General features: G+C 42.0%; 1 protein-coding gene across 1 annotated transcript in view; it reads left to right on the top strand.

The window, feature by feature from the left end:
* LOC133622735 (dnaJ homolog subfamily C member 16-like) overlaps window positions 1-26,357 on the top strand; it is a 32,419-nt gene extending 6,062 nt beyond the window's left edge. Inside the window, exons 4-15 of the mRNA XM_061985656.2 lie at window positions 1,183-1,358; window positions 2,871-3,055; window positions 9,771-9,875; window positions 10,042-10,200; window positions 10,319-10,449; window positions 17,047-17,224; window positions 17,448-17,630; window positions 17,693-17,769; window positions 18,994-19,074; window positions 19,143-19,232; window positions 22,091-22,261; window positions 24,391-26,357. Coding sequence (XP_061841640.2) covers window positions 1,183-1,358; window positions 2,871-3,055; window positions 9,771-9,875; window positions 10,042-10,200; window positions 10,319-10,449; window positions 17,047-17,224; window positions 17,448-17,630; window positions 17,693-17,769; window positions 18,994-19,074; window positions 19,143-19,232; window positions 22,091-22,261; window positions 24,391-24,838 — 1,984 coding nt within the window. The 3' untranslated portion in view covers window positions 24,839-26,357. The remainder of the gene's footprint in view (window positions 1-1,182; window positions 1,359-2,870; window positions 3,056-9,770; window positions 9,876-10,041; window positions 10,201-10,318; window positions 10,450-17,046; window positions 17,225-17,447; window positions 17,631-17,692; window positions 17,770-18,993; window positions 19,075-19,142; window positions 19,233-22,090; window positions 22,262-24,390) is intronic.
* The last annotated feature ends 1,088 nt before the right edge of the window (window positions 26,358-27,445 follow it).

Below are 27,445 nucleotides of genomic sequence, written 5' to 3'. Positions count from 1 at the left end.
AATTAAATGTGATTATCTTGTGTGATGACTGTATTATGATGATAGTATATATCTGATAGTATATATCTGTATCATGAATCAATTTAAGTGGACCCCGACTTAAACAAGTTGAAAAACTTATTTGGGTGTTACCATTTAGTGGTCAATTGTACGCAATATGTACTTCACTGTGCAACCTACTAATAAAAGTCTCAATCAATCAATCAAAACACATAGAATCATCATACTGCTGTGATTATATGCATTAAGTGTTCATTCAAGGCTAAGGCAAAATATTGAGATATATATCGTGTATCGCAATATGGCCTTAAAATATCGCAATATTAAAAAAAGGCCATATCGCCCAGCCCTAGTTTCAATGATGCCATTTCTGTTTGTCATGTATAATTTAGTCTATTTTGTGTTTATCCTTGAATAAACAGGTCAGTTTCTTGTTACCAACCATTGTGTATTATTCAAACTCCCCTAATTCAGCTGGCTAGTTGTTATCAAGAGTACTAAAACCCTTTTAACATGATTCTGACAACTAAGTAGGCTAAATAACTTTAAACTTTAATACATGCTCGGATAGGCCAGTATCGGTCAGTATCGGTATCGGTCAGTATCGGTATCGGATCGGAAGTGCAAAAACAGTATCGGTATCGGATCGAAAGTGCAAAAACCTGGACATCCCTAGTCCATGGTCTTTTTCACATGGTTGTAAAGGTTGTTGCTTTTGCACCAGATTTTCTACCTCCTCTGTGTACTCAGACTCGTCGTTGTCTGCGATACACCCCACTACTCAAGTCTATGTGGGTGATGTTTGAATAGACCTGGTCTATTGGTCAGGCAGCCCAGGACCCAAATGCTCAGTGAGGGACTCAGCCCTAACTATAGATGACCACGGTCTGTGGTATGATGTTATAGGCGGTGGTGTTAGTCTGGCACCCGGGTTGTGGTTGCTGGGGACATCAAAGTGGTTGATTAGTTTGTATTTTAAAGCACCTTTTCCTCAGAGGAAATAATATAAATCTGTTACAGTGCCAAACTGTCACGGTCAAAACACCTTTATTTAGTTAGCATTTAACTGTCATGCAGGTGTGGAAGTTTGAACTGCTAAGATTGCTAAACACAGACTGGACTTAAGTTTCCTCTTGGCTTAACTCAGAAAAAAGCTTAATATCCTGTTGGTCTCTCCTGCAGGTCCAGGGACTTTGCAGATAGCAAGTACCTGCTTCACCACGCTCAGTTTAACAGCGATGTCCTTCCAGACAGCCACAAGAAGCCCTACCTCATCAAAGTCACCTCAGAGTGGTGTTTTGCCTGCATCCACATGGAGCCTGTGTGGAAAGAGATTGTGCAGGCTCTGGAGCCACTGGGTAGGACACATTCACACATTTTCAGGCTTGCGCCAATTTCTTATTCCTAAAAGCAACTTTAGGGATGATTATATTACTTAAATGTATCACTTTTTTGAGTGAATTAATATTGGCCAGTGGATTAATGGATCGCTAGGAGGACGGTTGATAAAAGTGAGTTAAGTGTGTTCATTTCAAACTGACACTGAGGAAGCATTGTTGTTGCAAACTTTAGTGTGGTGTTGCTTCCTTATTTGTCATTATTCAAAGCTGATTCTAATGTCTTGCATCGGCAGATGAAATTAATGTGACAGCGTGTCATAATAATTATACCGCTCAGCCGGAACCAAAAATACCGATAGCAGTATCGTTAGTCCAGAATCTTCACGGTCCTCATGGACCGCCCTAATTACGAACCGCTAATAAAAATACCGGTATACATCACTAGGTATAAATGGATTGAGCTTTTCATCTTATCTAAAGTACGACCATTTTTCAAGTCTGTGATTTCAGATTAAAGGCATCTTCTATAAAACAGACAATTTAATTAAATGTTTCTTAAAAATTGTGTAAATATATTTAATTTTCCAGAATGCTTTCCTTTGTCCAAATATTCAAAGTAGAGGAAATGTGTTAAATGTTTGAGTTTAGTTAACTGTTAATTATTTTTAGTATTTAAGACATTTTATTTAACTTCTTGTAATCATTCAAATTCAGTGTAATGTGGGATGAAACCATATAAATGTAAAATCCAGTTCTTCAAATAAATGAAATTTATAATTTTGCACCACCTCATTCACATTCACACACGTTAATAGCCAGAATTACTCATGTACTCGCTCCTAACCAGTTACATATCATAATCACCACCTTTAAAAAATTAAATAAACCAATAGAAAGACTCAAAATAATCCACAAATCAGGCTCACTCACATGTAATAATGACACAAACAATGAACTATTTAGGTAAACACAGGGTATAGACCAGTGTATGACACAACAATGGTACACTTACTGTAAAAAAAAAACATTTTACAGTAAAATTCTGGTGACTGTGTTGCCAGTTTTCTTCCGGTGAAATCTGTAAAAAAAAAAAAAAAAAAAAACATTTCACGAGCTAACTTGTTGCGTTTGAATTCAAGACCCCTTGAGTTGTGACTTTTTAAAGCTTTATGGAGAATGTTCATCTTGGTCGCCACGTCCTATCATGAGCATCCTCCATATGTCCAATCTGTCTGGGTAACTTTTGAAAGCGATCGGATGAAATATCGAGGAGGAACTGGTTACAGAATAACAAAAAATGACATTTTTGGAATGGTTTGAGGTTAAAAGATGCAGAGTTGTATGCTAACTGAATCAGGCACACAACTGTGACAGTCTCTACTACCTTATCGTGAATTATTGCCGGTATGAGGCTGAATTCCTCACTCGTGGTGTTGCATGGTAACATTTTGACTTGCGCCCTCGGAGGCAAAATGTTTGGGCCCCCCTGCCCTAAGTCCTTTTTACACTGGCTTTGTATCTTGTGTCCAGGTGTGGGCATCGGCATAGTGGACCTGGGTTATGAGCGTCGTCTAGCCAACCAGCTGGGAGCTCACCGCGCTCCCTCAATCATCGGACTGCTGAACGGCAGAGTGACCTTTTTCCATCAGGCAATAGTTCCAGATTACCTGCGACATTTCATTGAGGACCTCCTGCCAAATAAACTGGTGCAAAAGGTAAAATCGATAACGCCTAATGATTATTATTATTATTTTTACTTAATTTTTGTTTTTGTTTTAACGCTTAAAGATGTCTGGTAAAATTATGGAAACTTTCCAAGTTCTGGCGGGCGTTGTGGGGGTCCTACTCTGTTCACGGCATTGAAACACCTATGTATAATATTCCTCAGAGTATACACTGTGGACTAGTTGTAAAAAACATTTGATAAAAATGACCAGGATTTGGAAATCCCATTTTTGGAACCCATAATTGGGTAATCAGTCTTACTTTTACGCCAGTTTTTCAAAGCAACATTGAGTTGGATCAACCTAATCCAGAAATGCAGTTTTGGACATGTTGAGCAAATCCAAAGGATTAGGACAACATATCACAATGTGGACTAAAGAACAACAGCTAGAAGAGGTGTTTTTTATTTTCAGACAAAAATAACAAACATCCGCTTGCATTTATCATTTATTTTATGACCTCGCATTTGAGTCACAACAAATATACATTATAGTGGCTATTTTATCCAAAATAAATAGCTAAATATCCTAAAAGTTACACAATAAAAAATGTTCAGGGTGCTTTCTCTTCTGAGGAGGAGAGAGCAACATTTTCAAGCTTTGCTTTGAGGAGGAGGATCTGAAGTTTCACTTTGGTTTGCTGCAGGTTGCTCAGTTTGATTTCTTCCTCTGCTCGGACGGTCTCTGCTTCTGCTCTTTTTCTTGAGAAGTCATTTATTATTATTATTTTCTCTACCAGTGAGCGTCCAGTTTGTTCTTCAGAAGTAGTGCTGGCATCCAGAGTGAAGGTTTCCTCTGCATTAGGAGCAACTTTCCTCTGCAACTCATTGAATTAATGTCCAGTGTGTTCACCTTTCTTAAATGCTTGCTCGTTTGGGTGTTCTTTGATTTAGCAAGGTCCCTTGTCACTCTGGCCCTCACATTTTGCTCCAAGGTCCTCTTTTGGCCAGACATTTTGGGTGATTTCAAACCAAATCTTGCTACCATTGAGACATAAAGGCACTTGGAACCCTAACCCAGCAGTGAAATAAGGGCCTTTTGAGTCCACCTCATATGTTGGACTGAACATATTATTTATACCGTATTTTCCGCACCATAAGGCGCCCTGGGTTATAAGCCGCGCCTTCAATGAACGGCATATTTCAAAACTTTGTCCACCTATAAGCCGCCCCGTGTTGTAAGCCGCATCTAACTGCGCTAAAGGAATGTCAAAAAAACAGTCAAATAGGTCAGTCAAACTTTAATAATATATTAAAACCAGCGTGATGTGGGCGCGCATGGAATCGTATATCAACATGGACGGAGCTGCGTGAAAAAAGCCACCCGGCCTCTTCGCGTAAACTTAAACTTACCTTAACCACTCGCTCATCTTTTCTTCATCCATCCCTTCGAGTTAGCTTTTATGATGACGCCGGCTGGAAAGGTCTCTTTTGGCAAGGTCTTCCTTTTGAATATCACCATGGGTGGAAGTTTCTGGCCATTAGCATGGCAAGCTAGAACCACAGTGAAGGATGACTTCTCATTCCCTGTGGTGCGAATATTCACCGTACGTGCTCCCGTTGTATCCACAGTGCGGTTCACAGGAATATCAAAAGTCAGTGGAACCTCGTCCATGTTGATAATGTTCTCTGGCCGGATCTTTTTTTCAGCTATCTTGTTATTACAATATGCACGGAAAATAGCCAGCTTTTCTTGAAAGTCTTTAGGCAGTTGCTGTGAAATAGTAGTCCGTGTGCGGATGGAGAGATTGCGTCTTTTCATGAACCAGAAACCTGTCGCTTAGTAGGAGCCATTTTGTGGTCTTTATAGATGTAAACACACAAAGGAAATGAAACGTAATATTCGCGCGCTTCTTCTTCTTCTACGCGGGCGGGTGGTTGCTTACAGTAGAAGAAGAAGCGCTTCCTGTTCTATGGGGGCGGGTGCTTACCTTGGCGGTTGCTTGCGTAGAAGAAGAAGCACTTCCTCTTCTACGGGGAAAAAAGATGGCGGCTGTTTACCGTAGTTGCGAGACCGAAACTTTATGAAAATGAATCTTAATATTAATCCATATATAAAGCGCACCGGGTTATAAGCCGCACTGTCAGCTTTTGAGTAAATTTGTGGTTTTTAGGTGCGGCTAATAGTGCGGAAAATACGGTAGTCTTTGGGCATTTGAAAGTTTTCCTGAAACCCTACACCCTGTTGGCATCAGGAAAATCCTGTTTTTTTTTTTAGACAAAGATTGTCAAATCTTACTGAAACTGAAGGTTTGTGTTGTTCAATCCCAGATTAAAACTGGGATTTCCTGGATTTAATCCAATTTCAGTATCCATCGTTCCCTTTTGAACAACTCATTTTCAACATTGATTTAATCCGGAAACCAAATTCCAATGATATGATCTTTGAACTACTGTGCTGAAAGAGCAATGTGTACAATTGAATCGTTTAGTTGCAGACAGAAATGTGTTTATAAACATTTTGATGTCGTTTCTTAACAGGGAAAAATGTTAATGTATCTTGTTCTGTATTCATGTTAGCATTTAGGCTAGCGAACTAGCGTCAGTCCATCCGTGAGTTTATCAAAGTGTGGCTATCAATCACAGTTTTTATTTTTAACTTAAAACGGTAGTCGAGAGTTTTACCGTTTTGTCATTAGTGCTGTTTATCGTTACATACCTAGTTGATATTAGATTAGATTAGATTCAAATGTATTGTCATTGCACAGCACAAGTATAAGGTTGGCATCCAACCAAAGTGCAAATAAACAGTAAAGTGCAGCAATGATATACAATGTAATATACAATGTACAGGTGATTAAATAGGGTATGTCTACATGAATAGGAGTGAACTGAGTGGTATGCTGAACAAAACTTAAACAGGTATAATTTGTGAGAATAGTAAGAATATGTATAGATATAGTATATAGTATATGCAGGTAAGCAGGTATGCTCAAACGAATGTGGTATAGTATAAGTATATACAGGTTATATAGATCACAGTATAAAGTTTATACAGGTAAGCAGGTATGCTCAAACGGATGTGGTATAAGTATATATAGGTTATATAGATCACAGTATATACAGTATATGCAGCAATATGTACATGCTATCATACGGCTATAGGGTTACATGCGTAAACAGGTATATCACGGATTATTGCAAATATGTTCAGATAGTGAATAATATAGGGCTAGTAATAAATGTATATGTTCACACAGCAAGATACAATGACGGTAGGGTAGGTAGGTAGGGTAGGGGGTAAAAAAGTTGAGTATATACAGCAGAGTTTAGACTATTCCGAGTGGTGAGAGTTCAGGTCCGGGTGGCGAGAGTTCAGGTCAGGGGGGTTGTCAGCGTGGTGCAGAGTTCAGAGAGATGACAGCTGAGTGGTAGAAGCTGTTCCTGAGCCTGCTGGTCCTGGAGCGGAGATTCCTGTAGCGCCTCCCGGAGGGTAGGAGGGCAAACAGTCCATGGTTGGGGTGACAGGTGTCTTTCACGATGCTGCGTGCCTTTCTCAGACACCTCCTGCGATAGATGGTCTCAATTGCAGGGAGTGGTGTTCCGGTGATGCGTTGGGCGGTTTTCACCGCCCTCTGCAGTGTTTTCCGGTCTGTTGCCATACCAGACTGTGATGCAGTTGGTAATAATGCTCTGTATGGCACAACGGTAGAAGTTCACCAGGATCTGAGGAGACAGATGGGCTTTCCTCAGTCTCCTCAGGAAGAAGAGATGCTGGTGGGCCTTCTTGATGAGCGCTGAGGTGTTGAGGGTCCAGGTGAGGTCCTCAGAGATGTGTACACCCAGGAATTTGAAGCTGGTGACTCGCTCGACCTCCGTTGCGTTGATAAAGACGGGGGCGTGCGCACCAGCTCTAGTCTTCCGGAAGTCCACGATGAGCTCTTTGTTTTTTTTGGTGTTGAGTGCCAGGTTGTTGTCGGCACACCCAATCACCAGGTGCTGCATCTCTTCCCTGTAGGTCGACTCATCGTTGTTCCTGATGAGGCCCACCACCGATGTGTCGTTCGCAAACTTGATGAGGTTGTTGGTGCCATGTAGTCGTAGGTGAAGAGGGATTAGAGGAGGGGGCTCAGCACACAGCCCTGTGGGACGCCAGTGTTTAGGGAGAGGATGGAGGAGGTGAGGTGGTCTAACCTAACAAACTGGGGTCTGTTTGTTAGGAAGTCCAGTATCCAGTTACAGACAGAGGGGTTGATGTCCAGCTCCTTGGTTTCCGTGAGGGCACCAAGTTTGGAGATGAGTTGAGAGGGGTTGATGGTGTTGAATGCTGGGCTGTAGTCGATGAACAGCATTCTCACGTGGGTGTTGCTCTCATCCAGGTGGGAGAGAGCGCAGTGTAGAGCTGAGGAGATGGCGTCCTCAGTGCTCCGGTTCTCACGGTAGGCAAACTAATGTTTATACAGTGAGGGGGAAAGTCCAGCTTTGAGGTGAGCCAGGACCAGCCGCTCGAAGCACATTATCATGATGGGGGTGAGTGCGACGGGGCGGAAGTCGTTGAGGCTCACTGCAGAGGAGTGTTTTGGCACTGGCACGATGGAGGTGGTCTTGAAGCACGCTGGGACAACTGCCTGAGCTAGTGACAGGTTGAAGATGTCAGTTAACACCACGGTCAGCTGCTCAGCACAGTTCCTGAGCACATGACCCGGGATGCCATCAGGACCAGCTGCTTTGCGTGCATTCGTTCTGCTCAGTGCTGCACACACCTCGTGGGGGAGAGAGTGAGGGGTTGGAGGTCAGCCGGGAGAGCAGTCGAAACGAGCGTAGAAATTATTGAGCTCGTCCGGCAGGGAGGCGTCAGTGGTTGGAGGAGAGTTGCCGAAGGGTTTATAATCTGTGATGGTCTGGATGCCCTGCCACATGCGTCGGAGTTTAGAGTTTGCAAAGTGCTCCTCTACCCTCAGCTTGTGGTTCTGTGGGGCACGGTTAATTCCAATGTTCAGGTTGGCTCTGGCTGAACAGTTGGCCTACTTGCCACCAGATCTAAAAGCGGTGTCACGCACCTTTAGCAGTTGACATACCTCTCTGTTCATCCACGGCTTCTGGTTAGGGTACGTGGTTATCCGTTTGAGGGTGGTGACATCATCGATGTTGGTGTTGATGTCGATATGGTAGTCCTGGGTAGACCGGGTGGCAAACGAGCTCCAGTCAGTTTGCTGAAACCAGTTCTTCAGCTCAGAATCTGCTCCCTCAGGCCACACTTTGATTGTCCTGGTTGATGGTTTCACACGTCTGATCAGCGGTGTGTACTTGGGGATCAGGAACAAAGAGAGGTGATCTAATTGTCCGAGGTGGGGGGAAGGGGTAGGCTTTGTAAGCCTCAGGAATGTTCGTACAGACCTGGCCCAGTGTCCTGTCCTTTCTGGTAGGAAAGGAGACATGTTGGTAGCCTTAGCTTAGCTCGCAGCCCCCCTCGGTACCCCCTCCTTCGTGTACGTTCTCGACACGGGCGATACACTCTCGCAGCCGGCCTCGCTCTGGTAAGAGCTCCCGTTGTGCAAGCGATCTCAACGGGTAGTTGCAAGACGGCGATAAAGATGTCTGTTTGTTGAATTCCGACGGCCAAGAGATATTGTCGAGTGCAGGACAATAAAGCAAGACTATTCTGGGTGAACAGACTTAAAACCAGCAGGTAGGTTACTATTAATTTGCAAAAATAGGTCGGACGCTGGGCCTCGCGGTGTTCACGCGGTGCCATCTTGGTCGTAATATATGTTATATATACCGGTACGTAAGACGTATTATCATGTACAGTAACCATTTCATCCCTAATGTAACCCGCTTTACTGTGTGCACCTGAAAACCAGAATTGTTTGTCTTTTCACTACGGGCACAACTGTACACCTGATTTACTCAAGGTTTGCGTGTACTAAAACACGTGCAAACATGATAGCACATGCAAAGTGGACAGAATAAGGTGTGCAATCAAGTTTGTGTCTCTGTCTTCATTAAGATGCAAAATATGATGCAAATATAATTGTTTAGCATGCGCAATGTGATTTATCAGCACTGATTAGCATTTTATGTGTAAGAAGGACTGACAGTCTCACACACAACTCGCACTGCACAGACAGAAAAATCCGCCGTCTTCTATGTGTGTGTCAACATTTTGGACAGTCAGAAATAAAAATATCCTCTATTCAGCAAGATCATTTTATAATTTTATTGCAGCTAGAGGACCTAAGGAATTGATTAAAGCAAGTTCAATTGATGCATTTTGGTATCCTTGAGTATGCTAGTTTTTTTCAAATAATATATATATTTTATTAAAAAATATTTCTTATATGAAAAATTATGCATTATTTTGCCTTTTGAGCGGTGTAAGTACAGCCTTTCACCAATGAGCGCACCTTCAGCGGTACAAAAAAAAAGTGGTGTTAAAGTAGATGCACTGCACTGCTGCTTCTAAAATGCCCATAAAAAGTGGTACATGTCTCCTGTTTGAAAACATAGCAAAACACCACAGGTAGGAGCCTGATAACATGAATGTGCAGTAAATGAGTGTCTCTATAGTGATGTCCCGTATAGTACACGCAAAATCCTCACTTAAATAAGGCGGTCTGCACCACTTTTCAATTGCACACGCAGTCTTAGTAGATCACACACAACACGCCCTACTAATAGTTGACACTGTTTTATAGATTGCACATGCTGTTTAGCGGGTGGTATTTGGACCTCAGTAAATCAGGCTGTTTGTATTGTTTCTCCAGATTACTGATGACAACTACCTGCACTTTCTGGATAGCTGGCATGTTGACAATAAGCCCCGTGTTCTTTTGTTTGACCAAGTTGCCAACGTTCCTCTTGTATACAAGGTAAGAAACGCTTAAGGCCTGATATTATTTGGTAATATCTGCCTGAGAACATTCATGTTTGTATTATACAGTCATATGAACTATGTTCGTTCTGCCTTGGACTCTTAGCTGGAATATCCAGATATCATTCTGAGTTTCAAATTCACGTTGTCGTCCTTCTCCGCAGTTAACAGCATTTGCGTTCAGAGACTATGTTAATTTTGGCTACGTGGACCAAGGTGACACACACAACATTCAGCTCTTGCAGAAGTTCAATATAAACTGGTACGCCCCCACCATGCTGCTATTTAAAGAAGAGACCCAAAAGCCAGTGGACATCATCCAGGTACATCCCATTAGGACACGAACTTGCATGTCTCATTAGTACAGTCATGGTGGAAATAATACATATGGTTTATTTAGCAGACTGCTTCCCCTATTCAATCCTTTGAACTATATTTTAGGCTCGAGGGATGAAGAGGCAGATCATGGAGGAGTTTGTTTCCAACAACAAGTTCCTTCAGGTTCCTCGTCTGGTCAACCAGCAGCTGTTTGATGAGCTGTGCCCTGTTAAGCAGTTCCACCGACGAAGGAAGTAAGAAAGGACTATACTGTCATGTAAACTGGGCTCTTCAATTACTAATTCAGTTGGGCCAGACTTTAAAAACAAGAATTGATCAGAAAGTAGTGACAACAGGGTCTATTAATAGTCTTTAAACCAATGATTTAAACCTAGAGGCTATGAAAGCTCTTTCAAATATATTAACATTATGTTTATTCAAGGCCTGAAACAAAATCTTTTTTTTTTACAAAAAAATGGATTGTTTCCAATATTTTAAAGTTACCAAAGAATACAAAGGACAGATCATTCAAAACAATTTTGACTTTTATTTGATCAAAAGCTAGTAGTTTGAAATGGCACTGCATACAAAAATGTTAATTGTTATAAAGTTGCTTCTTAATTATTTTCAAAAAACTAAACTAGTTACTGTGATTATTTTGTTCATATGTTGATTACTTACTTACTTAGTTCCTATTGCAACATTGGGCCACAAGTCGCCTCCATTTTCTCTGCTCTCTGGCGGCTCTTCTAGCTCCGTGCCAACTGACTGCCATCTCCCATAGGTCTTCCTTGGCTGTCTGTCTCCACCTCTCTTCCTTATTCCACCTTCTGTCATCCAGTCCATTGCTACACTTGGCAGTCGGAGTCTGTTCCCCATCATTCTCCTTCTCATTTCCGAGACAATGTGCTGCTACACCTGCCCTTCTCATCACCTCCTCGTTGGAGATGTGGTCTCTCCAGGAGATCTTCAGAAGACATCCAGCTTGTTGGTGATACTGGCTGTCTTCATCCACATCTCACATGCGTAGGTTGCTGTCGGTATGACCACTGACATGTAGAGGCAGAGCTTGATGGCCCTTGTGATGGCTTTGGACGACCAGATGTTTCGGAGCCGCTGGAACACTCTTGCAGCTTTGCCAATTCTGTTATTGACGTCTTTCTCCACCTCTCCTGTACTTGAGATGTTACTTCCAAGATAGGTGAAGTCGTCAACATACTCTGTCATGTTCGTCTTGAGATGCATGAAATACATTCATTTACATATATTAGCTGCACCGGACCATAGGTCGCTGATACAGTATATATCGGCCCCAAAGATACTGTAAATGTTAATTTACATACCTTCATTGTTTCCAAACAGTGCTTGTCACACGGCAGTAAAACGGCTGAGCAAACAAAACAGAAGTCATGGTGATGGTCTGCTAAATAAAATAGAATAGAAAGTACTTTATTGATTCCTGGGGGAAATTCAGCACCAAAGTTCGCTTACAATAGACAATAATAATAATAAATAATATATATAATATATTATATATACCTGTATAAAATATGAATAATATAAATATATTCTACATATATTCTACATTTAAGTGCAGTCAAGAAGGAACATATGCATTATACAGTCTGATGGCTGTCGGTATGAAGGACCTCCTGTGTCGTTCCGTGTTGCATTTTGGGAGTCTGAGCCTTCCACTGAACGTGCTCATTCTCTCCGCAAGGTCCGAGTGTGGTGGGTGGGAGGTGTTGTCCATAATGGCTAGGAGTTTTGCTAGACTTCTCCTCTCTGACACCACCGCCAGAGAGTCTAGCTCCACTCCCACCACGTTACTGGCCTTCTTTACCAGCTTGTCCAGTCTGTTGGCGTCCCTCGCTCTCAGCCCGCTGCCCCAGCAGGCCACGACGTACAAGAAGGCGCCCGCCACCACCGACTCGTAGAACATCTTCAACATCTTTGTACAGACGTTGAAGGATCCTAGCCTCCTGAGGAAGTAGAGGCGGCTCTGTCCCTTCTTGTAGAGGGCCTCAGCGTGTTTTGACCCATTCAGCTTGTTGTCGATGTGTACACCGAGGTATTTATAATCCTCAACCATGCCCACATCGACCCCCCTGATGAAAACAGGGGTCGCCGGAGTACTTCTCGTCCTTCCCAGGTCCACAACCAGCTCCTTGGTCTTTGTCACATTGAGCTGGAGGTGGTTCTTGCCACACCATGTGACAAAGTCCTCCACCAGTGCCCTGTATTCCTCATCATCACCATCCTCAATACACCCCACTATCGCAGAGTCATCAGAAAACTTCTGAAGGTGGCAGGACTCTCAGTGATAGTGGAAATCGGTGGTGTAGATGGTGTAGATGGTGAAGAGGAAGGGGGAGAGGACTGTGCCCTGCAGGGCCCCGGTGTTGCTGACCAGCCTGTCAGACACACAGTCGTGCAGTCGCACATACTGTGGTCTGTCAGTCAGGTAATCAACAACCCAGGACACCAAGGGGGCCTCCACCTGCATCGTCTCCAACTTCACACCCAGTAGCCCAGGCTGTATGGTATCGAAAGCACTGGAGAAGTCAAAAAACATGACCTTCACACTGCTCGCAGGCTTGTCTTGGTGGGTGTGGGCTCGGTTCAGCAGGTAGATGACTGCGTCGTCCACTCCCAGTCGGGGCTGGTAGGCGAATTGGAGTGGGTCCAGGTGGGGCTTGACTGTAGGGCGGAGTTGTTCCAGGACCAACCTCTCCATGGTCTTCATGTTATGGGAGGTTAGAGCCACCGGCCTGTAGTCCTTCGACGTGCTGGGTCGCGTGCACTTTGGGATGGGGACCACGCATGAGGTTTTCCACAGTGTGGGGACTTTCTGCAGCCTAAGGCTCATGTTGAAGATGTGCTGGAGCACACCACACAGCTGTGGGGCGCAGGCTTTGAGCACCCTGGGGCTCACTCCGTCAGGACCCGCGGCCTTGCCTGTTTGTAACTTATTTAGCTGTGCATTCACCTGTTCTGCAGACAGACACACTGAGGGGGTCTCAGGTTGATGGAGGGGGGTCATCAAGCTAAGGGCGAGGTGTTAAGGGGGGGAGGTAGTCATTGGAGTTGGGGGGATGTGAGGAGGGGAGGGGGGATGGATTGGTTAGCTAAAGTTGTCAGGGGGCTGGCTGGCATGTCTTGGGGGAGCAGGAGCTGGTCGGAGCCACTGTGTCAAACCTGTTAAAGAACTGGTTTAGCTCATTGGCCCTCTCTTTGTCTCCGTCCACCCCCCTTAGCCCCCCGACAGTGATGGTCTGCATACCTCTCCAAACCGCCTTCATGTTGTTGTCCTTCAGCTTCCCTTCCAGCTTCCTCCTGTAGTTCTCCTTGGCCTCCCTGAGTTTGGTCTTCAGCAGCCCCTGAACTCTTTTTACCTCCTCCGTTACCAGCATTGAATGCCCTCTTCTTCTTATTCAGGAGGGCTTTGGTGTTCTTGGTCACCCACAGCTTGTTGTTTGGGTAGCAGGTGACCGTCCTTGATGGGACATTTGAGTCAACACAGAAGTTGATATAGTCTGTGATGTACTCTGTGAGCCCGTCAATGTCCTCTCCATGAGGCTCCATGAGCACCTGCCAGTCAGTTACCTCAAAACAGCCCTGTAGTGTCTCTTGGACCACCTTCTCACTGTTTTTTTGGTCACAGGCTGTCTTTTGACCATAGGCACAGAACAGGGGTTGAGGTAAACAAGGTTGTGGTCTGACCAGCCCAGCTCTGGTAGTGGTATGGAGCTATACGCATCCTTGATGTTTGCGTACAGCAGGTCCAAGATCTTATTTCCTCTGGTGTGGCAGCTGACATACTGAGTGAAGTTAGGTAGTGATTTGTCCATAGTAACATGGTTAAAATCTCCGGAAATGAGGATGAGAGCTTTTGGGTGCTTGGTTTGTAGTCTGGCTATCGAGCTGTGGATGACGTCACTGGCAGCAGCAGCGTTAGCAGAGGGGGGGGATGTATACTGCCATCACGATAACATGCGGAATCTCCCTGGGCAAATAATATGGTCTGAGTCCTACAGCTAACATCTCTATATTCGGGTCACAGTGGCGCTCTTTTATTGTGATATGACTGGGATGACAATATTTCTTATTAATAAACAAAGCAAGCCCCCCTCCTTTCCGCTTGCTGTTGGTTCGGTCCCGGTCAGCGCGCACCGTTTGAAACCCGTTTATAAAGACGTTACTATCCGGAACATCGTAGTGCAGCCACGTCTCAGTAAAACACATTAGGCTACACTCACGATATTCTTTCTGACTACCGGCAAGCACCGACAACTCATCCATTTTATTTGCTAGAGACCGCACGTTACCCATGACGACCGAAGGAAGATATGGTTTATATCTCCTTCTCTCCCTCCTCGCTTCAGCCCTCTTCTGTCTCGAGCGTCTCCCTTTCCCTCGACAGCCACGAGCACCTCCATAAGTCCTTTTTAGCTCCTCCGGGATCTGGTTAGTTAGCGCCGGGTCCATTAGCTGGATGCTGATAACTGGTGTCGCGAACAACTCTTCCCTGGTGTAGATTAAAGAGCCTCTCCACTGTTGTCCGTCTGAGCTCTTCAGTAAGCGTCCCCACCGTCAGTAGGACGAACAAAACACTTCTAAACTGCATTTTTAGAAGGGAACGACTAGATAAAAAGTAAATGTAAAAGTATAAAAAAGTACAAAACGAAAAAAGAACAAAGACAAAAGACAAAGACGGAGCGAACTGCAGCAGCGGCCGTCTAGATCGACGCATGCGCACAATATCCACCAACAAAAAGAGACTCAATAACTCTAGAACGACGTTTTGGTGAATTTGTGAAACTGAAACAATACAAAAAGAATGGCATTGTACGTTAATAATACTAACATAGACATTAGTAATCGTGTTAGCATATTAGCTAATGCCAACAACGCTAGCGTCATTACATTAAGATAGCATGTACAAATATGCATGAAAACACTTCTACAGACATCACACATGGGACGTTTAGTAAGTAAGAAAGATTTTAGTGATAATGTAAAACTTACAAACGTTGCTTGGAGTGGGGAATGAAGAATCCTTCCGAGTAGAAAGGCTATGGACGGCTAGAAGACGGAATGGCACTTGTATGTCTGGTTGAAAACTCAGCCTAAACAGAACGGTACTGCAGCGCCATAGCACAATGAAAAATCACACACCTTCTCAGTGTCTCTGTCGGTATTACTATTTCTGGAATAAAAATCGTTAGCAAAGAAAAAAATAAATCAGCTGCACCGTTTCAAAAGCCTCAGGGTTCAAAGCGTAGGAACAAAAAGAAATACGTTCTGTGTGTTATGCCAAGTGTTGCATTAATGGCCTATTCCATACCTGCCAACTACTCCGGTTTTCCCGTAATTAGTACGGTTTTCATCAACCTATTCCGGGTTACGGTTGCAGTGATAAAAAATACGGTTTTTCATTAATTAAAAAACAATTTTTTTTTAAAATGCGTGAGGCTATTTATAGCACCGCTGCCAAGCAAGAGGCACCTGTTGCCATTGTTTCCAAACGAGCGAACGATCATGGAATCAGCCGGAGAAACATCGCAAACGAGTCTTAAACCGAAAAGAAAACTGCAGTCATTCCGTGAAGAATATTCAAAAGCCTATCCGGGAATAATTATCCGTTCCAAAAAGGGTGAAAACTACGCGAATTGCACCTTGTGCAGACAAGATTTTTCGATCGGACACGGAGGAATTAGCGATGTAAAAGACCACGTTGGGACAAAAAAACACAAGTCTAATGCCGTTGCTAGCGATACAAGTGGAAAACTTTCAACGTTTTTCGGATTTTAGCCACAAAAAGGTAATGACACCAATGTTATCTATTGGAATTGTTTAGTACTGTTATACTGTTAAAAGTGTTTCTACTATTTATGCTTTCAAGTCCAAGTTGAAGAAATCTTGTTAAATGTTGACAGCATAACTACCAAAATACAGAAGTATGTCCTTAATATTTTTGCAGTGCTATTTCTGTTGAAAAGTTAAAATGATTACATTAGAGATGTGATGTGCCACTTTTCAAGTGTCTGATGGCTTAAATTAATTTTCATTAATTTTTCATATTTTGAATTCTTTTGAAAGGCTTACAAAAAAACTACATTTGAATTGTAATTCCATGCTATTGACAGGACTATTAATTTTAATGAAGTTAGCTTACCATGTTTACAGTATGATAATTGTGATAGAAATGTGAATTTTAGGCACAGAATATTTTATACAATTGAACAAGGCAGTAGATTATACAAGCTTGGACAGAAAGTTAATAATGACACCAATTTTTTTTTAAATGGAATTGTTTAGTACTGTTTTACCATTTGTTTACTGTAAAAAGTGTTTATACTGTTTATACTTTCAATTAACAAATTGAAGTCTTGTGAAAGGTTGACAGGATAACTGGCATTAACTGTCAAAATAATTTCAAACTATTGAAGTTAGTTTACAGAATAAACATGTCAATCAACCCATATGATTTTTGCTGTAATATTTTTGTTTTGAAAAGTCACTGTGACTGATAGAAAAGTGATGGTTTTAGCAACATTTTAACCTGTCTGAATGCTAATAATCATTTTGCGTCGGGGGGCGAAGCCTGAACCCCCCACCAGGACTTTGTCCTGGACCTACCGGGGCCTGCGGCTCCTGGACCCTGGCTACTAGGTTTTTCTGATTTCAAAAGTTGGCAGGTATGCTATTCTATGGCAGGAATGTTCTGTAGGCTTGTGAAATGTATTTATCTCTGTTTCATTGATTATTTTGATTCACTGAATGAACTAGTACTTGGGGTTGGCAGTAGGCTGCTAATTGCATAGACTAAATCTCCCTCCTTCTTACAGATACTGTGTGCTGTTGATCACCAGCGAGGACCAAGCTTTTCTCCCTGGAAACAAGGCCTTCCTGGACTTTGCCACGGCCAACAGAAAAGAGGTGCTGCGCTTTGCGTACGTCTACCAGCGTCAGCAGCAGCCCCTCTGCCAGGCTCTGCTTCCCAACCAGGACCTACTCTCCCCCCAGGTCAGTCACAAGCAATACATCCCCAAACATGACCTCTGAACTGTCTTCTTCTTCTTTGATTATAAAACCAATACATCCCCAAACCTGACCTCTTAATAAATGTCTTATTATTATAATCAAATGACGATTGTTTTCTAATTTAAGTGATTTTATTTCCTGAAGAACTAAATCCAAAGTTCCGGCGGTGGAAATGGGCCTAATGTTTTTCTATGGCTTCTGTCAGGTGTTGATTCTTGAGAGGCGGAGCCCGGCTGGCAAGGTGCTGTACCGCTCTGTGATTGGTGTCTGGAATGGCAGTGAAGAGGACAAGTACCGCCTCCATGAGCATCTGGAGCTGGTTCAGAAGGACCCCACGTACCTGACCTCTGACACCACCCTGCCAGAGCTCAACAACGAGATGGCCCCGGTAAGACATAGCGGACTTCAGCGTGGCCCTTGAATAACAGACTTTTTATTTTCACCCTGCAGATGTTTCTCATTCAGTGGATAAATGCTGCCCATGATTACGTCCTTCAACTTTATGATGACCTCCTCTACTCCAACTGGTGAGATCAAACTGGCCCATGAAGTCATTCTGTTACATTTCCATCCATCCATTTCCTACCGCTTATTCCCTTCGGCGTCGCGGGGGGCGCTCGATGTGGGTAAAAAAAGCTGACACTTCTCCGCATTCACCACATGGGGGCCCTCTTGTCACATCATCATGATACACAGTAATATTTCCACATTACTTACTCTTGTATTCAATAATTATATATCCAAAAATACTTAATGTTTAACAGGATAAACCTTGTCAAACCATATGAAATCATGTGTTTGTCACAATGATTATTATCAAGGCTTAGATCAGGCTGATTACAAAAGTAGATTCTCATCAAATACACTGCGATAGAAAGGACTCATAAAAACTGATAAAAAATACATGTACATACAATAACGCAGTGCTAAAATATATTTGAACTCAATGACAAATAAATAATGTAAATTAAATTAAAGTGCAAATGAGCTTCAGCACTCTAGTCATAATTTTTGCGCTTTAGCTCCAGACTTCTTCCGTTTGTTTGATATTGTCATTACTGCCACAAGTGGTAGAAAAGGTATTACAACTGAGTATCGCAGCTGAGAAACAGAGGTTTTTGACGGCCCAACAATATCACGTAACGCTGGTTCTGGTCAAATTGTTGCATAGATGATGTTTTACAGACCATCTTCAAGCCGCGCTGTTTCTCATTTACATGCCTCCAATTCGACTGCCTCTTCTCCCTGTCAGCCATGTTGTAGTTTTTAGCGCTCTCATAACGTGTCTACTGACCGATAGACACGTTAGAACGCTACGCTACTTTGTATTAGAAAGGGCAACAGCGGAGGGTGCATGTGCATGTACGAGCCAGTCTGCCCCACAACAGGAAGATAGAGAAAAATATGGAGTTTATTGACTACAACAGCAGACTAGCGCAAAGCTCTTTGGGTAAAACTCTACCATGCATTGAGATATTTGCTGGCGTCACCAATGGGGGAAAACATCAAAAATTGGGCAAATTCCTCGTGGAATTGTAAAAGAAGGCAAGATTGTTTTATAAACATCTCCGCCATTCCTCCATGCTTTCATCTCACATTTTCAGGACATATGCAGATCCCAAACACACAAAGACACGGTACCAATTGGTTAGAAAAGTTGGTTTCGTTTAAATGGAGCCCTTTCAAGTCGGGAGCACTCTTAAGTTGAGGTTCTACTCTATACTCAATATCATGCTGCTTTCTCCCTCAAGGCGCGAGATGATGCCCATCCTGTCCTTGATCTTCTCAGCTCTCTTCATTCTTTTCGGGACCGTCATCATCCAGGCCTTCAGGTGAGATAGGAATGCTAGCATAGTGATGCATGCAGGGACTCAAAGTATTTCTTTCAACATCTTTTTAGTGAACCGGGTGAGAGTGAACCACGTAAACAAGCGCCAAAGGAGCAACCTCAAAGTGAGGACGACGCATCCAACAGAAGCAACGCCTCAGGGTGACTCTTCTCACTTCAAGCTAACATTCAATCAACTACCAAAGTCAATAATCACTTCAATCGCTGTTATGGATGTAGACCGCTGCTTTTTAGTGGACTAATGATACTGCTATCACTTTTAATTTAACCCAGATAATCAGTTCGGGATAATCACAAATAAACACCACACAACGTTTGTACCGGTAACACCACAATATATTTTATAAGAGTTGGTGTCAGTTTGACATTCAACGTTTGTAACACAACAGTATTTTTATAAGAGTTAGTGTCAGTTTGACATACAATGTTTCTAACACAACACTATTTTTATAAGAGTTAGTGTCAGTTTGACATACAATGTTTGTAACACAACAATATTTTTATAAGAGTTAGTGTCAGTTTGACATACGTTTGTAACACAACAAAAATTTTATAAGAGTTAGTGTCAGTTGGACATTTAATGTTTGTAACAACAATATTTTTATAAGAGTTAGTGTCAGTTTGACATACAACGTTTGTAACACAACATTTTTATAAGAGTTAGTGTCAGTTTGACATACGTTTGTAACACAACAATATTTTTTATAAGAGTTAGTGTCCGTTTGACATACTACGTTTGTAACACAACAATATTTTTATAAGAGTTAGTGTCAGTTTTACATACCGTATTTTCCGCACTATAAGGCGCACCGGATTATTAGCCGCACCTTCTATGAATTACATATTTCATAATTTTGTCCACCAATAAGCCGCCCCGGACTATAAGCCGCGCCTACGCTGCGCTAAAGTGAATGTCAAAAAAACGCTGCGCTAAAGTGAATGTCAAAAAAACAGTCAGATAGTTCAGTCAAACTTTAATAATATATTGAAAACCAGCGTTCTAACAACTCTGTCCCAAAATGTACGCAAATGTGCAATCACAAACATAGTAAAATTCAAAATGGTGTAGAGCAATAAATAGCAACATAATGTTGCTCGAACGTTAATGTCACAACACACAAAATAAACATAGCGCTCACCTTCTGAAGTTATTCTTCATTCGTAAATCCTTCGAATTCTTCGTCTTCGGTGTCCGAATTGAAAAGTTGCGCAAGCGTGGGATCCAAAAATGGCCGGCTCCGCCTCGTCGAAGTCATCGGATTCAGTGTCGCTGTTGTTGTGCAGCAGTTCTGTGAATCCTGCCTTCCGGAAAGCTCGGACCACAGTTGTGACCGAAACTATCTGCCCAGGCATTTACGATCCACTGGCAGATGTTGGCGTATGTCGACCGGCGCTATCTGCCCGTCTTAGTGAAGGTGTGTTCGCCTTCGGAGCTGTGTGAAAAAAGCCACCCGGCCTCTTCGCGTAAACTTCCCTTAACCACTCGCTCATCTTTTCTTCATCCATCCATCCCTTCGAGTTAGCTTTTATGATGACGCCGGCTGGAAAGGTCTCTTTTGGCAAGGTCTTCCTTTTGAATATCACCATGGGTGGAAGTTAGCATGGCAAGCTAGAACCACAGTGAAGGATGACTTCTCATTCCCTGTGGTGCGAATATTCACCGTACGTGCTCCCGTTCCACAGTGCGGTTCACAGGAATATCAGTTGCTGTGAAATACGGTAGTAATCCGTGTGCGGATGGAGAGATTGCGTCTTTTTATGAACCGGATCCTTGTCGCGTAGTAGGAGCCATTTTGTGGTCTTTACAGATGTAAACAGGAAATGAAACGTACGGTGATATCCGCGCGTTTTTTCTTCTTCTTCCGGGGGCGGGTGAAGCGCTTCCTGTTCTATGGGGGCGGGTGCTTTCCTTGGCGGTTGCTTGCGTAGAAGAAGAAGCGCTTCCTGTTCTACCGGGGAAAAAGATGGCGGCTGTTTACCGAAGTTGCGAGACCGAAACTTTATGAAAATGAATCGTAATAAAGCGCACCGGGTTATAAGGCGCACTGTCAGCTTTTGAGAAAAATTGTGGTTTTTAGGTGCGCCTTATAGTGCGGAAAATACGGTACAACGTTTGTAACACAACAATATATTTTTGTAAGAGTTAGTGTCAATTGGACACGTCGATGGCTGTCAACACTGGCTTCCGGTCCGTCACTCAAATAGGTCCGTGTGCAACATAACACAAATTCCTATTGTTACAAAATGCACACCCACCTAACATGCTAATTGATTGTATTTATTATATATTTGATATATCACGTAAAAGGTCTGTGAATGAACATGAAAACCAATGATTTTACTTCATTATTTAGAATGTTATTCCAGGGACAAGCGGTAGAAAAAAGGATGGATGGATCTTGTGCTTGTAATTGTAATGATTAAAAACAAAGTAAGCAGGTGTTGATCAAATACTTCCCTGCTGTGAGATCTTACATCTGCTGCTATCTTCATTTGTACAAATGACATTTTTTTTGTCACGTTTAAAATGTTTTTTGCAATTTGAATTTTGACAGTACCACATAAGATATGTTTTAATTGCTGATGCGGGTTTAATGATTCTTAAATGCGCCAGAAAATAACCTGTTTTGTACACTGTTGATGTGGTTCAATGGAAAGTAAATGTGTTCCTGTAAAGTATTTCTCCAGCAATGGTCAAGTGGTGACATCAATGATGCTATTTTGAGAGGTCATCATTGAACACAGGACATCACTGAAGGCCTAGGTGGGAAACGCACGGCCTGTCATGGTAGTTTGGACACCCCTGGTGTAGATGAACAGGATTAGGAAAAGCATACCATATTGTCAGTTCCCTTCACTCAACAAGAGACTCAATCGTGTTGCTTTAACAGTTTTGATGTTGACTTCTGAACATCAGCGTAGAATTGTTCAATATTAAGATGGAATGGTGCATTCATTCATTCATCCAGCCTATTGACCATTCCCACATGTCCCGGCAGTCGTCCTCCCAAGAAGGACTTTGTGGAGGTGACAGAGCTGACAGACCTCACCTACACCAGTAACCTGCTCAAGCTGAGGCCCGGCCACATCAACGTGGTTCTGGTGCTGACCCACGCCTCAAAGAACACCTTGCTACGCAAGTTTGCCAAGGAGGTCTTCTCTTTCTCTGGGTAAGTGAAATGTCTTGCTTGGGTGTATGCTTGTCCAAGTCATGTTTGTGGTTAGTCTGCAACAGGAACTGACATGTAGCTGAATAAGACACTTGACCTAAAAGTATTGACAATAGATGATTAACCTTAAATAATTGGACCTTATGTTGGACAAACCTAATGTTCTCAGTTGTTCGCCCCCAGGACAGAACATGTCTCACACCCAGCCAGAATTTAAATCCAAGACAGAAGAACCTCAATTTACAAACTTCAAGTAGCAGTAGTTACAGAAGAATCTCAATTTACAAACTTCAAGTAGCAGTAGTTACAGAAGAACCTCAATTTACAAACTTCAAGCAGCAGTAGTTACAGAAGAACCTCAATTTACAAACTTTAAGTAGCAATAGTTACAGAAGAACCTCAATTTACAAACTTCAAGTAGCGGTAGTAACAGAAGAACCTCAATTTACAAACTTCAAGTAGCGGTAGTAACAGAAGAACCTCAATTTACAAACTTCAAGTAGCAGTAGTTACAGAAGAACCTCAATTTACAAACTTCAAGTAGCAGTAGTTACAGAAGAACCTCAATTTACAAACTTCAAGTAGCGGTAGTAACAGAAGAACCTCAATTTACAAACTTCAAGTAGCGGTAGTTACAGAATAACCTCAATTTACAAACTTCAAGTAGCAGTAGTTACAGAAGAATCTCAATTTACAAACTTCAAGTAGCAGTAGTTACAGAAGAACCTCAATTTACAAACTTCAAGCAGCAGTAGTTACAGAAGAACCTCAATTTACAAACTTTAAGTAGCAATAGTTACAGAAGAACCTCAATTTACAAACTTCAAGTAGCGGTAGTAACAGAAGAACCTCAATTTACAAACTTCAAGTAGCGGTAGTAACAGAAGAACCTCAATTTACAAACTTCAAGTAGCAGTAGTTACAGAAGAACCTCAATTTACAAACTTCAAGTAGCAGTAGTTACAGAAGAACCTCAATTTACAAACTTCAAGTAGCAGTAGTTACAGAAGAACCTCAATTTACAAACTTCAAGCAGCAGTAGTTACAGAAGAACCTCAATTTACAAACTTTAAGTAGCAATAGTTACAGAAGAACCTCAATTTACAAACTTCAAGTAGCAGTAGTAACAGAAGAACCTCAATTTACAAACTTCAAGTAGCGGTAGTAACAGAAGAACCTCAATTTACAAACTTCAAGTAGCGGTAGTAACAGAAGAACCTCAATTTACAAACTTCAAGTAGCAGTAGTTACAGAAGAACCTCAATTTACAAACTTCAAGTAGCAGTAGTTACAGAAGAACCTCAATTTACAAACTTCAAGTAGCAGTAGTTACAGAAGAACCTCAATTTACAAACTTCAAGTAGCAGTAGTTACAGAATAACCTCAATTTACAAACTTCAAGTAGCAGTAGTTACAGAAGAACTTCAATTTACAAACTTCAAGCAGCAGCAGTTACAGAAGAACCTCAATTTACAAACTTCAAGCAGCAGTAGTTACAGAAGAACCTCAATTTACAAACTTCAAGTAGCAGTAGTTACAGAAGAACCTCAATTTACAAACTTCAAGTAGCAGTAGTTACAGAAGAACCTCAATTTACAAACTTCAAGTAGCAGTAGTTACAGAATAACCTCAATTTACAAACTTCAAGTAGTAGTAGTTACAGAAGAACCTCAATTTACAAACTTCAAGCAGCAGTAGTTACAGAATAACCTCAATTTACAAACTTCAAATAGCAGTAGTGACAGAAGAACCTCAATTTACAAACTTCAAGTAGCAGTAGTGACAGAAGAACCTCAATTTACAAACTTCAAGTAGCAGTAGAGTGGAAAAACAAGTTGACTTTATATGCTTAATTGTATGTTTCATTGTATCCATTCAACTATATCCAATTGTATTTACAATCTGCAAAGTATGTGAAAATACAGTCTAAACATCACAACATCTAGTTATGATTAATAACACGTTACTTACATGTTAATAACATAAAACATTAATAACTCAAAAACTATAATAGTAAGACCAAACAATTTTGCAGCACAAAGAGATGGAACAAGTTGTCAGGAAAGTCATTGTAGTCTAAGGTCACAAAGGAAGATGTGAGGAGTTAGTTTGATTGTGTGCCACACCAGGACTCAGACCATCCACTTCTCCTTCCTCAACGCGGACAAACACGGCCATTGGATGGCCGCCCTCCTCCACGGGGCCTCGGACACGGCCAGCAGCGGCTGCCATTCTGACGAGGACGAGGATCCCTGCGACTACACGGGCCACGTGTTGGCCCTCAACGGCTACAAAAAATACTTTTGCCACTTCAGACCAGTCTTCACCGGAGATGATCCCCCCTCAGACACATCTCTCTCCGCCAGCAGTAGAAAGTCCCGGTCCAGGTCCAGGTCCAGCTCAGACTCTCGCTCCCGATCTCATTCCAGAGAAGAGTCCAAGAGAGGCCGGGCCACGAGCATCGAGGTACACCACAAGTTAGACCGTCTGGGACTGTGGATGGAGAGGCTGATGGAGGGCACTCTGCCCAGAAGGCAAGTGTCCTCCTGGCCTAACCTCCACAACCTCACCCCTTAGTGCTCTGTCCCCAGCTATACAGCCACACCCACCACCACCAAAGATTCTCTACATGCATATTTACATACCTTAATTCTTTCCAAACGGTAACACGTCAGTAAAATGGCTGATCAAACAAAACAGAAGTCATGGTCATGGACCCACTAGCTGCGCAAGCTAGTTCTCCAATCTCATAAACAGACTCAATAACTCCACGGTGAATTTACCAAACTGAAACAATACAAAAAGAATGTCATTGTAAGTTAATACTAAGACAGACACTTGTAAACGTGTTAGCATATTAGCTAATGCTAACAACGCTAGCTTGTTTACGTTACCATAGCACGTACAAATCTGCATGGCTAGGGATGTAAAAAATAAATAAATAAATAGATTTTCGAATGAATCGTGATTCTCATTTAATTAATTTAAAAAAATCAAAAATCGATTAAAAAATAATAAATACAAAAAAATCCAAACATATTTTCTTGTTGCTAAATCTGTCCTGTCCAGCCACTTTATTTCATGTTTGGCAAGAATTTCATTAAACCAAACCCATTTTCTTTTATTATAGAAATGTATCAGAGCTGGAAACATGTAGTTTATCATAAAACTGGCAGCTAATGTTATTAAAAAAAAGTATTGATTTTAAATGGAGAATCGTTTGGACTCGAGAATAGATTCTGAATCGAATCGTGTGGTACCCAATGATCCCCGGCCCTAATAAAAACACTCCTACAGACATCATACTAACACAGACACTTGTAAACGTGTTAACATATGCTAACAATGCTAGCATCATTACGTTACGTTAGCACGTGGAAGCAGTCCTACAGACATCACAGGTGGGACACGTTAGGTGGTAAGAATACAAACATTGTTGGGAGTGATGAATGAAGAATCCTTTCCAGCAGAAACACTATGGACAGTTATACTTCCAGTTCAAGACACGAAAGAGGAAGTACATTTTCAACCGGCAGCGCCTGCAGTGAGCGAACTCGTCCAAAGGATAGCGCCACGGCACAGACAATAACACACATTTTCAGTGTCTTTGTGTTAAATTAAAACTATTTATTGATCGAATAAAAATCCCTAAATTAGCCGCACCAAAAAAGTAGTGGCTTATAGTTGGGGAAAATACAAGTTGTATTTTTGCTTGTTCAGAGCTGGCGATAGCCTGAATTGCGAGTGGCAAGCACTAAGTTGTGTCCAACATTGACTTTGCTCTGATTTGCATGAAGCAATGAAGACAGGAAGTGAAGTTAGGACAATGCTAACAACACGTCTAGTGAATCAGCCACACCATGGAGCTGTGCTTGAACATGTTTGGAGGCAGATGGTTCTAAAGCATGGAACTAGAAACACGCGTATAGTTAGCTTGCACTAGCTACTTATTAGCGTTTGTCCCAGTCTGCTGAAGAAACATTAACAAAACACTGTAACTCTTTTATGGCATTTAGTGCGCTTATTTATTGAAGTGTGTGCATATTGTTTTGATATTTGTTCTCCATTCAACAATAAATATTTGTTTTCTGTTGTCTATGAAGGACAATGACTCTAACTGATGAGAGAGCAATGAACAGCATGCATTCATACTGATACACCTTTGTACAGTATTCATCAATATTTGTACAGCATTCATCAATATTTGTACAGTATTTATCAATATTTGTACAGCATTCATCAATATTTGTGCAGTATTCATCAATATTTGTGCAGTATTCATCAATATTTATACAGCGTTCATCAATATTTATACAGCATTCATCAATATTTGTACAGCATTCATCAATATTTGTGCAGTATTCATCAATATTTATACAGCATTCATCAATATTTGTACAGCATTCATCAATACTAATACAAGTGTGTACATCATTCATCAATACTAATACAAGTGAGTACATCATTCATCAATACTAATACAAGTGAGTACAGCATTCATCAATGCTAATACAAGCATACTTGCCAACCTTGAGACCTCCAATTCCGGGAGGTGGGGGGGCGTGGTCGGGGGGGCGTTGTTAAGAGGGGAGGAGTATATTTACAGCTAGAATTCACCAAGTATATATAAGAAATACTTGACTTTCAGTGAATTCTAGCTATATATATATAAATAAGAGAAATACTTGAATTTCAGTGTTCATTTATTTACACATATACACACACATAACACTCATCTACTCATTGTTGAGTTAAGGGTTGAATTGTCCATCCTTGTTCTATTCTCTGTCACTATTTTTCTAACCATGCTGAACACCCTCTCTGATGATGCATTCTGCTTCATCTCCTTGTTGTGTGCGCAGTTGTGCACTGCACTCTCTAAAAGCCGTAGATGTTATTGTCGCATATGCATGTACAGTAGATGGCAGTATTGTCCTGTTTAAGAGTGTCACAACATTGCTGTTTACGGCAGACGAACTGCTTTACGGTAGACGAAAACGTGACTGCTGCTGTGTGTTGTTACCGCGCTGGGAGGACGTTATGGTCCGCATGGAGCTGGAGGGGGCGTGGCCTCCAGCTCCGCCTGAATTTCGGGAGATTTTCGGGAGAAAATTTGTCCCGGGAGGTTTTCGGGAGAGGCGCTGAATTTCGGGAGTCTCCCGGAAAATCCGGGAGGGTTGGCAA

Source organism: Nerophis lumbriciformis, linkage group LG23, assembly GCF_033978685.3.
Source record: "Nerophis lumbriciformis linkage group LG23, RoL_Nlum_v2.1, whole genome shotgun sequence".
Taxonomy (NCBI): Eukaryota; Metazoa; Chordata; class Actinopteri; order Syngnathiformes; family Syngnathidae; genus Nerophis; species Nerophis lumbriciformis.
This window is presented reverse-complemented; position numbering and strand designations above follow the sequence as displayed.